This window comes from Podarcis filfolensis (genome assembly GCF_964270895.1).
Source record: "Podarcis filfolensis genome assembly, chromosome: 12".
NCBI lineage: Eukaryota > Metazoa > Chordata > Lepidosauria > Squamata > Lacertidae > Podarcis > Podarcis filfolensis.
Window position 1 is genome coordinate 5800076 of NC_139614.1, and position 12261 is coordinate 5812336.

Below are 12261 nucleotides of genomic sequence, written 5' to 3' on the forward strand. Positions count from 1 at the left end.
AAAGTCGGAGCACTTTATCTCATCTTTTCTCCAATCTCCCCACACCTTGCTGTTCTAGTATAGGTAAGACAGGGAAGCTGTTCATGCAGCCACTCCACAGGAGCCTGGATTTGTTTGTCCTCCCTCCCTCCACCCCTGGCTTGCCTCTAGCAGATCATTTGAACTGTTTGTTGCGTGCAGTTTTTTTTGTAGTGCAATTCAACTCACTTTAGGAAGCTTTGCAGTGGCATTTTTTACTGTCGTTTTTGCTTATGACAAATCATGAACTGTGCACAGGATGCATTCTAGGCTTGAGAATAAAGTAGGCATGTGGAATTGGACTGTAGCCTACAGTTTTCCAGTTTTCTGAACAAAATCAGAAGTAGCCTCTTCAATGCTTGGAACGTATATGGTTGGTTAAAGTTGCTATCTTAGCCACTGATTCCCAGAACACGTATCCCGGCCCCCTAGTATATCCCAAGAGGAGCTGAAATGTGCTTTGAAAATTAACCCAGCACGCTGCAAACATCTGCCACACTTTGTCCCATGCAGCAGGGAGGGTATTTGTAGCATCAGTTTCCCCTTTTGCCTGCCAATATATGGATAATGATATTTACACACAGGAGGGAAAAAGGATTCGTTGGGATTTCTGATACAGCCTGCAGTATATCATGAATCTTAGAAGCGTTTCCATTGCCCAGAAAGTGTGATTCCCTTAATGAGCATTGACCAGCGAGCAAAGGGGAGGAGAGGATGCCAAAAGTTAATGTCATTATCTTCACATATTAGATAGACACCTACACATTCTTATGGAAGTTGATTAAGAACATGATAAATATATGTACGTTTTGTAAGAAACCACAAAGTGTGCCTTCTGTTTTAATCCGGCCTCCTCTGTCCCCTCCCCCAACCCATGTCCTAGTTATCGAAAGTCTGGAAAACATACATCTGGGTGAAACTATGGAATTATACAAATGGAATTCTTTTGTGGCCTTGGAGCATAAACTCGCCATAGAATTTGATGGAGTTGCCTAGACAACACTATTCACTGCAGCCCAAATAAGGATGTTGGAGTTCTTTTGAGCTCCTTTCGCCACACCAGGTCATTAATGTCAATGGAAATGGATGCAATGATGTCCTTAAGGTTATTGTATGGCAGCAGCTGTCCCCCACCCCCATTTTTTAGCATTGTGTTGCTGCACTCACAAAATTCCTCTTAATGCTCTTGTTCGTGCTGTTATTACTCGTACTGGTGCATCTCAGAACTAATTTACATTTATATTAATACAATTAAAAATCTGAATAAAAGGCATGTACTTATTAATCTCCCCTTCAGAAGCTGCTGCTGTTACCAGAAGCCTTCAGGAAGGGCAATGGTAGTTTTCTTACCACCCCTTTGAGACAAACTGTGCATTACAGGGCCCCGTGTAGGACTTTTTGCGAAGCCCTTCCTTAAGCTTTGGCTTCCTGAGCCTAGTCACTAGTTCAAAAGACCTGCACTTGCTTGTATCAATTTGCTTTGAATGTGGAGAGTCCTGGAGAGTCATGCAGCTTGCTGTCCAAGCAATTCTCTTCTTAATGGTTTGGTGTGTACAGACATTTGCCTTTACAAATCTGGCTACTACTGTAGGCGCTGTAATAATAATAATAATAATAATAATAATAATAATAATAATAATAATAATAATAATAATAATAATAATTTATTTATTTATACCCCGCCCTCCCCTCCCAGAGCTGGGCTCAGGGTGGCTAACACCAGTAAAATTACAGTAAAAAACATAATAGGGGGAAAAAAAGAAACCAAATTAAAATACAGGTTAAAATGCAATATAAAATGCAGCCTCGTTTTAAAAGTAGCCCATAGATCAAGACCATAAGGGGAGGGAAACATAAGGGTCAGACTGAGTCCAAACCAAAGGCCAGGCGGAACAGCTCTGTCTTGCAGGCCCTGCGGAAAGACGTCAAGTCTGTCTCCCTGAAGTTCTGGGCAGCTTGTTACGAGGCAGCTGACTTGGAAAGCCAGGAGCTGGGTTTGTTGCTCTGGGGAGCACTGTTGTGGAATGAAGTGCCTGACTAAGTAATAGGATTGGCTCTTGAAGCTGAAACCTAGGCGTGGGGAATCCTTCAGATGTTGCAGAACTCTAACTCCCATCAACCTAATCAAGCATGGCCAATGGCCAGTGGTGAATAGAGCTGTCAATCAGCAACATCTGGAGGGCCAGAGGTTCCACACACCAGCTGTAAATCAAGATGCTCACTTAGAGGAAGGAAGCTTCATGACAAGTATAAACTCTAGCACAAAGGAGGATCTCATTAACTGACAAAGGACACAGGTTTACCTTGCTGCAGGGTAACGGGATGGTCGTGAGGGGGTCCCTGGGCAAGCAGAGCTTGCAACCAGGTGAATGAATTGTACTTTGTAGGGAAAGATGGAGATACATTTCCAGAGAATGTATGTTTGGGATTAACCCAATTACTGGTTGAAGATGCTTGCTACAGTATGCATTTGTTACTTTCCTAGGGTAAATTAATAACTGATTAAAGGTGTCTATTTGCATTAGATATGGGAAAGGTTCCGGGACTTAATTAGGCTTTTGTACTTAAGTTATTCAGAGGCTCATTATACACATCTATTATTGTGCAGAAATTCCCAGAATAGTCACTACTATGGAGAGGATATTTCGCAGGAACCACGAGGGCTTTCCTTGATAGACGATACTTAGCTTAAACTATTATAGCGAGCTTGAATTTCTTTTGTTGCTCAGAGCAAAGCCGAGGTGAACACATAATTGCGCTTGCAGTTAATGCAGAATGCTGCAGCGCGATTGCTGAGAGGAGTGAGGCCTTGTCAGCATATAACACCTGTGCTCAGCGATCTGCTACCGGTGTTACTATTAGTATATAAAGCCCCTAACAACTTGGGATCTGCTCACCTACGAGACAGCCTAATCCCACATGCGCCCACTTGGCCACTTTGTGGGTGGAACTGGCGCTGTTATAGGTGCCACATAATACCCGTTCTGCATTTGTAAGAACTGTCATTCCAGATTCTGGAAGCAGCCACACTCCAACTTGCTGACTCAGAGGTTTAAGGAAATGTGGCAAATGTGGTAAACCATGAGCCCAGGTTTGGAGACAATGCTAAACCAAACCACGGCTTAGCTCACAGTAGCAGCAGCAGGACCAGAGCAGTTGCAAAGCGGCCATGTTCTTCTCTATGAGAAGCCACACATTTGTTCGTTCGCACTAAGCCATGCGTTGGCTTAGTGTTGCATGTAAACTAGGCCACTCTTTGCAAAACAAAACTGACTAGATGTGTTTATTTCCTGGTGACTGCTTTAATCAATCTACGTCATCTTTGTGACAATCACTTATTCATCCAAATGGCTCTTGCTTTTTTGCTTTGGTTTTTCTTCCTAGGCGTACAAGTGTTTATGTTTGCAGCAGTGTTCAGAATATTGTGACATCTCCAGACCAGACAGTGTTCTTTCTATTTTGGGGACCTTGAAACTAAAGTAACTTTAGCCAGACGGCGCAGCACAGCAGAGAGAGCTATACTGGAATTCATACTGCTGGTTTAGTGGATAATTTTAGCAGATTATTTAGTGTTATCTTGTTTAATGGGTGTTTATTGCATTTATTGAATTCACTATAGTGAATCAGGAAAAAGCAGTTCTGTATAATGTAGAGCTAGCTTTGCCAAACTCAGTATTGCAAAAAGGTTGCAGGTTTGATTCCCATATGGGGCAACTGCATACAGTGGTACCTCGGGTTACAGACGCTTCAGGTTACAGACTCCGCTAACCCAGAAATAGTACTTCAGGTTAAGAACTTTGCTTCAGGATGAGAAATCGTGCTCCGGCGGCGCGGCAGCAGCAGGAGGCCCCATTAGCTAAAGTGGTGCTTCAGGTTAAGAACAGTTTCAGGTTAAGTACGGACCTCCGGAACGAATTAAGTACTTAACCTGAGGTACCACTGTATTCCTATATTGCAGCGGTTTGGACTAGATGATCCTAAGGGTTGCTTACAACTCTATACTTCTATGATTCTATGAAATACACTTTAGTTGTGACACTTATTTGTTCACCTAGATGTAAGGAAGGCAACTTTTTTAAAAAGTTGTTTGTGAATTGCTCTATGTATCAATTAGAACAATGTTTGCTGTGAGATCTGAAGTCTTTTTTTCTGTCTAGGAGATGCTAGTGAGTATAGGAAATAATGCCAAGCCCTTTAATACCCAGGACCTAATTACATTTAACATTAATGATCATCACTAGTAGTCAGACACTTCTGCCTCTCCAAAAACAGGGTTCAGTGACCAGAGAATTAGGGGAAATCTCAAATATGTCAGATTAGTCCCTGCCCACCCACCTTTGGTAATTTTAACAGATTTGCTCCATAGCTCTGTTGTTTGAAGACCAAATTATTTGAAGACCAAATTATAGCAAATTATAGCAGCAGCTCAGACTATTTTAAGCCTACCCCCACCTCACTTGCATAGTAAGTGGAGTGGGGTGGGCTTAATCTTTAAAGCAAAAGGGAAATGTGCACTGTCCTCATCCCTGGTGTTTTTCTCCCCAACGTAGTTGATGGAGCTGGCTGTAAGTTATTGGTGCTGAGAAAGGGGGCTCATTGTAGCCACTGATCAGGGAACCCAACTGATGTGTTTAGCTTGCCTGCATTGTTTGCATTCAAAGTGCACCTCCACAGGGACTTCAGAGGAAGGTGTGTTGAGCAACGGAGGACTCAGTGGAGGTCAAGAAGTATCTCCTCTTCGCTGCCTTCACTTCCACAAAGTATGCTTGACAATAAGCGCACTCTTTTGTTCAATTGCTTACCTTCAGAGTCGTCCTCCTCTTGTGTTCTAGCAGTCTTCCAATAAGCTGCAATGCCCATAGCTCGTGAGGGATGCCACAGTGCCACTAGGGCTTATCCAAGTTCAAGAGGGTGAAGAAGGATGATGGTGTGAGCTGCTCGGCTCATTGCTATGTACCACAGAATTAACCCAGAGCTTCAACAGGGCTGTCAGACAGAAAAGACCCTGGAGTCATCTGGAACGGAAATCTTCAGACTCAAGTGGACCATTCTAATAGCCCCTCCAAACCTTTGCAGAGGAGCAGCCACTGCAGTCTAAATCTTAACAGGAGGCGATCTAACCATGACAAGGGAAAGGTGGCAAGATCTCCTACCTTCAGATCACTCTCTTCTTGCCCTACTGAGAAAGCCAGATTCAGGGCATCACCAGCCAAATGCATTGTGGCAATGCTGTGATGGTACCATTCCATGGTTCTTTTGGAAGCCATGATGTCCCGAGCCAGCTCTGAATCAGTAGCCTCAATATTAATGTTAAAATTCCTCAGATTTTACCTCCATTTTTTTATTTGACCTCATTGTTTCTTTCAAACTCCAGAAATTCTTGTTCATTTTTACAGTGGTTTGTTAAAGCGAGCCAACTTCAAGCCATGGTTGTTATTTTGATTAACCATTGTATAATGTTGTGTTTGAACTCTGTGCTGGGACTCATCTTGCCTATGGTTTATTGAAGGAAGCCAGCTTGATAACCCATGATTTTAAAGTTGCCATATTTCAGAGCAATACTAGTTAAAATTAACCACAGATAAAATAGCAGTTTGTCGTTAATCAGAAATGGAAATAAGTACTAGGAGTGTTCTCAGTAATTCAGATCACGGTTCTTCCTCATTTTGCTGGTAGGCTGCTGAGAAATAATGTTTTGCTGTAGGGCAGGGATGGGGAACCTGGACCCCTACAGATGTTGTTGGACTCCAATTCCCATCAGCCCTAGCCAGCATGCTTAATGGTCAAGGATGTTGAGAATTGTAACCAGCAACTTATTATTATTATTATTATTGTTATTATTATTGTTGAATTTATATACCACCCTCTACCCAAAGAACCACAGTTTCTCTGTCCCTGCTTTGGGGCTACCTAATGAGTTTATAATAATTTTTCAGACCATTTTGGTTGTTTTACATAGCTTATATATCAATTTTCAACAAACATTTGCACACTAAACAGAAATCGGCCCAATTTTTCTTTTGGTATTGCAAATATCTACTGAAGGCTATGCTATGATGTTCTCACACAATGCATTTTCCTTTTTTGTCCTCAGAAAAAGCCATTGTCAGCAATCATAAAGGAAGCCTGTGATGGGTGAGTTTTATTTGTTGCTGTGCTTTCAACTCTCAAAATAAACAGTTCTCAGATATATTTTCTCCCTCTTGCGAGTTAATTCAAATACCTCCCAGGAGCCTACACACACACACACACACACACACACACTGTACTGGTTTCTAAGGTGTGGGCTTCAATTTTCTTTCATCCATTTTGAAGATAGAACAAAGGGAAATGCAATTTTATTTATTACATTTATATGTACAAATGTGTACATTACACAAATATATAATGGACAACTATATATATTTGTTCCAGGAGGTTCAGTGTGACTTAATTGGTGTTGCCCCGACTTTAAACACAACCTTGTGAGGTGGGTTAGGCTGAGAGTGACTTATCCCAAGGTCACTCAAACTCTCCCCAGTTGTAATTGGACATTTTAACTCCGACAGAACACGTGACTCTCTCTAGTGTGCTTAGGCAAACTTTGGTGTTTGCATGGAGTTCTGCACAGGCAGGAGATGTTCAGTTCCCCAAGGAAATTACCTGCAAACGAGAGGCCTGTTGCCTCATCCCAAAGTGGCATTTAAGCTGCCTTCCTGTACACTGGCAGACTATTCCATTCAATCCTGTGAGGATCCTCTTGGAGAACTACAGATGTGGGAGTGGAGAGATAATTAAAAAATAAATTAAAAAATAAATCTTGCATTTGTCTTTTTTAGTCCAGGGGAAATCATTTTTTTTTTTTTTCGGTGCCCATAACCTAGGTTTAAGGTGCCGTTTATTTTTTTTTTATATATAATATTTTTATTTTCCATTTAAACACAATACAACGAACATAGACATACAAAACAAACAGAAAACAAAACAAAAAACATGTATCATTTCATATCCTAATTTCATATCCCATCTTCCCCGACTTCCTCATGCTTCCCCTTTCTGTATTCCAAATTCTTATTGATTGTTCAGCAAATCTTCCCTTATTTTAATTTAAATTTAGATTATTCTTCCTTATTCTCCTTGTCTTAACCATTACTAATAGTAACCATTTACTTTCCAGTCCAACATCATTCTAACTTTCATTAACTTTGTAGTATTTCTTTAAATAGTCCTTGAATTTTTTCCATTCTTCTTGCACTGCTTCTCTTCCCTGGTTTCGGATTCTGCTCGTCATTTCTGCCAAGCCCATATAGTCTATCACCTTCATCTGCCATTCTTCCAGTGTGGGTAGTTCTTGCGTCTTCCAGTACTTCGCTAGTCCAGGGGAAATCATAACTGCTTAGGGACTTGACTGAAATTATTCCAGCATGGATAAAAGAAATATAGGTAAAGGTAAAGGGACCCCTGACCATTAGGTCCAGTCGTGACCGACTCGGGGATTGTGGCGCTCATCTCGCTTTACTGGCCGAGGGAGCCGGCGTACAGCTTCCAGGTCATGTGGCCAGCATGACTAAGCCGCTTCTGGCGAACCAGAGCAGCGCATGGAAACGCTGTTTACCTTCCCGCCAGAGCGGTGCCTATTTATCTACTTGCACTTTGACGTGCTTTCGAACTGCTAGGTTGGCAGGAGCAGGGACCGAGCAACGGGAGTACACCCCGTCGCGGGGAATCAAACCGCCGACCTACTGATCGGCAAGTCCTAGGCTCTGTGGTTTAACCCACAGCGCCACCCGCGTCCCTAAAAGAAATATACATTATCTTTAAATAGGCTCCTTAAACCCTTCTCTAGATTAGGAGTAAGGAACCGGATCCAGCTGGCAAACCAGTTCCTTTCTCTCCCATTCTCCATAGGCCAAGTTTGACAGTGGGTGGGCATGCCCACCTGTCAATCACCTGACATCACATATATTCTTTGCCCATGTGGCGTCAGGCAACCCATTTTTGCATATGTGGTTTGTAATCTAGCCATGCAGGCAAAGGTACTGCGCTTTTCAAGGCCTGACAATTAGCTGGTTGTCAGGGTTTGCAAAGAATTTTGCTGAAGGGCTTTTGAGGTGCCGCCCACCAACATGTTTTTTGGACCCAGCTGCATCTTTACCTGCTGTAAAGATCACACCTGATGTGATACAGGTATGATGTCAGATATAGGGCAGGTAGGTGTGCCTTGGCCCAAACAGCTCCTGATTAGACCCATAGACTGGAGATTCCCTACTCTGGTTCTAAATTTACCTAAGTGTTCTGTGCTCAGACATGTAACTAAAAAGCGAAAAGCTAAAAATTGTTCTTGGCTTCTGTCATCCAAGTGCATTTTCCTAATAAAATTGTTTGTACCTTTTAAGGTGGTCTCTTACAAATCACGAGTATTATGCACTGCAACATGCTGATAGTACCAATTTCTACATCACCGAAAAGGTAAGAAAATACCTCTGGACATCTCTTGTGCGCTTTTCTTTTCTTTCTTTTTGTTTAAAAAATGCTCTTCATGCTGACAATTCAGTTTCAGAGCGAATGTTGAGGAAAATTGCATTATTACCTTGGTTTTTACATAACTTAGACCCAAGTCGGTTATAATGGGCTCAGTGTGCTTCATCCTATTGGTCTGAACTCTGTCTCCTGGTAATGTAGCAGTTCAGTTTTTGTGGGTAGAAATATAATTGGTGTATTGGAGGGCTTTCTAGACAAGATTTTAATTGGATAAGCATTATCTGCATGCTGACAGTAATTGCTTCTTAATAAAGCAACTTGTATCAGAATTAACTGTGGAAGGTTTTTTGTGCCAGTTCTTCCAGTGCTGCTGGTATGTCACTGGGTCTAGAGAAGGATCTTGAACTTAGAACACTTGATTTGGAATAAATATTAATGAATGAATTGTAGGGGCTGTTTTGTTTTTTTATACCGCCTGCCTAGAAGAATATCCTTCATATTGCCAACACTTACTTTGAAACTGCTCTCCTGAAATGCATGTTTAGTTATTCTCCCATCCCCAATGATTTCAAGTGGAGGATGGCATTGTCTGCTTTCAAGAATTCAACTCTTTGGTTCCGAAATGGTGAGGAAGGCTCCATAAAGTTGACGCTCAGGTTTTTGTGGACATGTTAATACTTTTCTTAAGGATTTATCTGTGCAAACAGCAGTTTTTGAACTGTGCCACTGAAGAGAGCAGGTGAGTGTGGTGACCGGTTGAAAGACTTGCCCACCAAAAATAAAGTCTCACACACAGAAAATTAGCATGCAAAGGGAAGAATCCTTTTCTCCTGAAATAAAACTATACATGGCAGAGCATTCAAGCACATAGCAACATCCTCTCTGTACCCTCAAGTGATGCAAGCAAGCAGTTTTCTTGCGTGATGCTCAGTTGTGTTGTAAGGCTGTGGGCAGAGGAGGGCAAAATTAAATCCTTTTCTACCAAACCACTTTGCTAGCTCTGTGGACTGTTGTGTCCAAACCTCTTTAGAAAGTACAGTTGAGCAGGCACTTATTCATAATCGGAGTACTGTCGAAAAGTAGCAGACAGGAAACCTAAATGAGACATACCCAGAGCTGGTTGTTAGGTAAACAAAGTATTGTTGCCGCCACTTCCCGTTTTTCTCCCCTAAATGGTATCTTAATAGAAATTAGATTCAAGAGTTGCATAACACTTGCCATCTCCGTGAGAGAGGTGCCCTAATTGTTGCCTTGGTGTGCATTTATACTGGATTAAAGCAGTGCTTTTTTCTGTGCTGGCAACCATGCAGTGGCGTAGCGTGGGTTGTCAGCACCCGGGGCAAGGCAAGTAATTTGCGCCCCCTAGCCCGTGGATTTGCGCCCCCTAGCCCGTAGATTTGCGCCCCCTAACCCTAACCCCCAGATGTTGCGCCCGGTGCGGTCGGCCCCCCCTGCACCCCCCACGCTACGCCACTGCAACCATGGCACTTTTATCAAGATAGGAGAAGTAGCATCTCGCTTTTTCTTTCCAAACAAAACAAAACAAAAACACTGGATTAATTTGTGCTTGGAGTGTTTACTCATTTTGTGCTAGGAGGAGGTTTGCTGAGCGGTGCATGAGATTTGGCCAAGCCCACAGTCTGGATGCTGCTCTTGGGCTGTGGGCTACTAGCAGTCCATTGCAGTTTTTGTTTTATTAAAAAAGCCAAGCAGGCAAGTCATCCTGATGCATATTGCAAAAGTGTTTTGCACCCCGATTTCTCTCAGCACAAAGCTTGTGAAATAAATCAATTGTTCCAGCTGACAGTTTTCAACCACTCAAATTCTGAAGCACAAGCTAAACTGAAGTTCACCCTTTGAAATACGTCATATTAGTTGGAAGTGCCTAAGAAGTAAACTGCAAATAACCTCGAGTATTTGCAGTTCTTCGTGGTAAGCTGGGTGCTGCATTTGGGCTTGGCTGTGTAAGAGAGCTTATTCTAGCAAATTTTAATATTAAACATTTCACGTTTCAGGAGCCAAAGTGGTAATTTAGTTAGTGCCAAAATATGCAGAAATGAAATGTGAATGAAACAATGTAAGATGTAACTGATAGTGCTGAGGCAACATAATACGCTCAACGTGATTCCTTTTCACAAGATTTAACCTCTTCCACTGGGGCAGCCCTGTGTTAAATGCTGCATTTTGGTTGTGAAGTATTTCATGGCCACTCTAGATGAAAAGTTATTTGGCACATTGTCAGAATTTACGCATTTTGCTGGCTGAATTATGCATGGTGCATGTGATAACACTTGATGACTTGCAGTTTGGCACGTGAACTGCTTCTGCCAAAGATCCACACGCATGAGCTGATACAAAAATGTAATCTCATTGTTACTTGAAGTTTTAGTAACCAAGAATGATGTATGAACATACGGTACGTCTGTGAACTCTCCTTAGAGTTGCTTTACACATGACATTTTTGAGTCGTCGGGGGCTGGAATAGGAAGCACAAGGCCCCCCAAAAGTTGTAAATAGTAAAATTTTGCCCCAGCTGCCTCCTTCCTCCCAACCCTACCCCAGGTGTTCTTCCTGGAGGAAATGAGACCTTCTGGGAGAATCTGCTTTCTGTTGCTGCTACTGTTGGGTATATGTGTGCATTTTCACTAGAAGAACACAGATTTTTATAATGCCATTAATCTGTGCTCAAGACAGACAGGGACTGTATATTTGTGCTGCAAGGAGGGTTTTTATTCTGCTTATAGGCTGTCTTGAGTCAGATAGAAAGTAAATATGGGCGAGAATGAAATGCCATTGGTATTACTCAGATGCCCGTGACTACTGCTACAGTTTTTACTGTTTACCGGTTGAGTGAGGGAGAAATACCAAAGGTCATGATGACTGTTTCATGGACTTTGCAGACTTGTGAATAGATGGCTTCAACAAGTGGGCATTTTGACCTTTCACATGCCAGGATTTGGACTGCCTTTCCCAGGCCTCTGAGGAGAGGCAAGCCTAGCATTTTCTCAGAGTAGCAGAAAGGAATGTTTCAGTGCTTTTTAACCACTTTAACCTGTGGGCCCTTGCTTATAAGTCTCTGCGAGTACGAACACATGCGTGCTGATTGGAAGTATTTTTTGGTGCCTGTGTGATAATTTGTTGCTAGTACTATCATTTTAGTCACAACAATTTTCCTTAAACCAGAAATAGACTATTTATTCCGAATTCTAAAGATACTTCTGCTACTTAAATAAGTATGGGGAACGCAAAACGTCAGAGAAGGATCTGAAATATTTTGCTTGAAGCTTGAATATGTTCCGTATTGTTTTAATGAGTTGTAAACCATGTTGAGATTTTTTCATTAAAATATAAAGTGGTTGGTATATAATAAAATTATTATCATCATCATTATTATCATTATCTCCAGTCCACAGGATCACAATTGAATGCAGCCTTTCTCAACCTCAGGTCTCCAGGTGTTGTTGGACTACAACTCCCATCATTTGTAGCTAGCAGGACCAGTGGTCAGAGATGATGGGATTTGTAGACCAACAACAGCTGAGGACCCAAAGTTGAGAAAGGCTGATCTAATGGACACAATAGAAATGGTGTGATGGCCTGGGAATCCGATTCAGAGGCTGAACCGGAGGAATCCCAGCCTGCATAGGAGTCCCCGCCTCCAGGGCCGGCTGAACTGGGGCAGGGCCTTGATTCTGAAGCGCCTGCACCTGTGCCAGATCCTCAGGAGCAGGCACCAGGTGAATCCACTCTGGCTCCAGAGGTGGTTGAGGACTCAGTGCCTAC

The 12261-nt window shown here is 42.3% G+C and overlaps 1 protein-coding gene across 5 annotated transcripts in view; it reads left to right on the forward strand.

Annotated features, from left to right (window-relative positions):
* Positions 1-12261, forward strand: part of ELMO1 (engulfment and cell motility 1) — a 286288-nt gene that overhangs the window by 63891 nt on the left and 210136 nt on the right. For all 5 annotated transcript variants that reach the window (XM_083577984.1, XM_083577978.1, XM_083577981.1 and 2 more), the window contains exons 3-4: positions 6113-6153; positions 8394-8466. In XM_083577984.1, coding sequence (XP_083434110.1) covers positions 6113-6153; positions 8394-8466 — 114 coding nt within the window. The remainder of the gene's footprint in view (positions 1-6112; positions 6154-8393; positions 8467-12261) is intronic.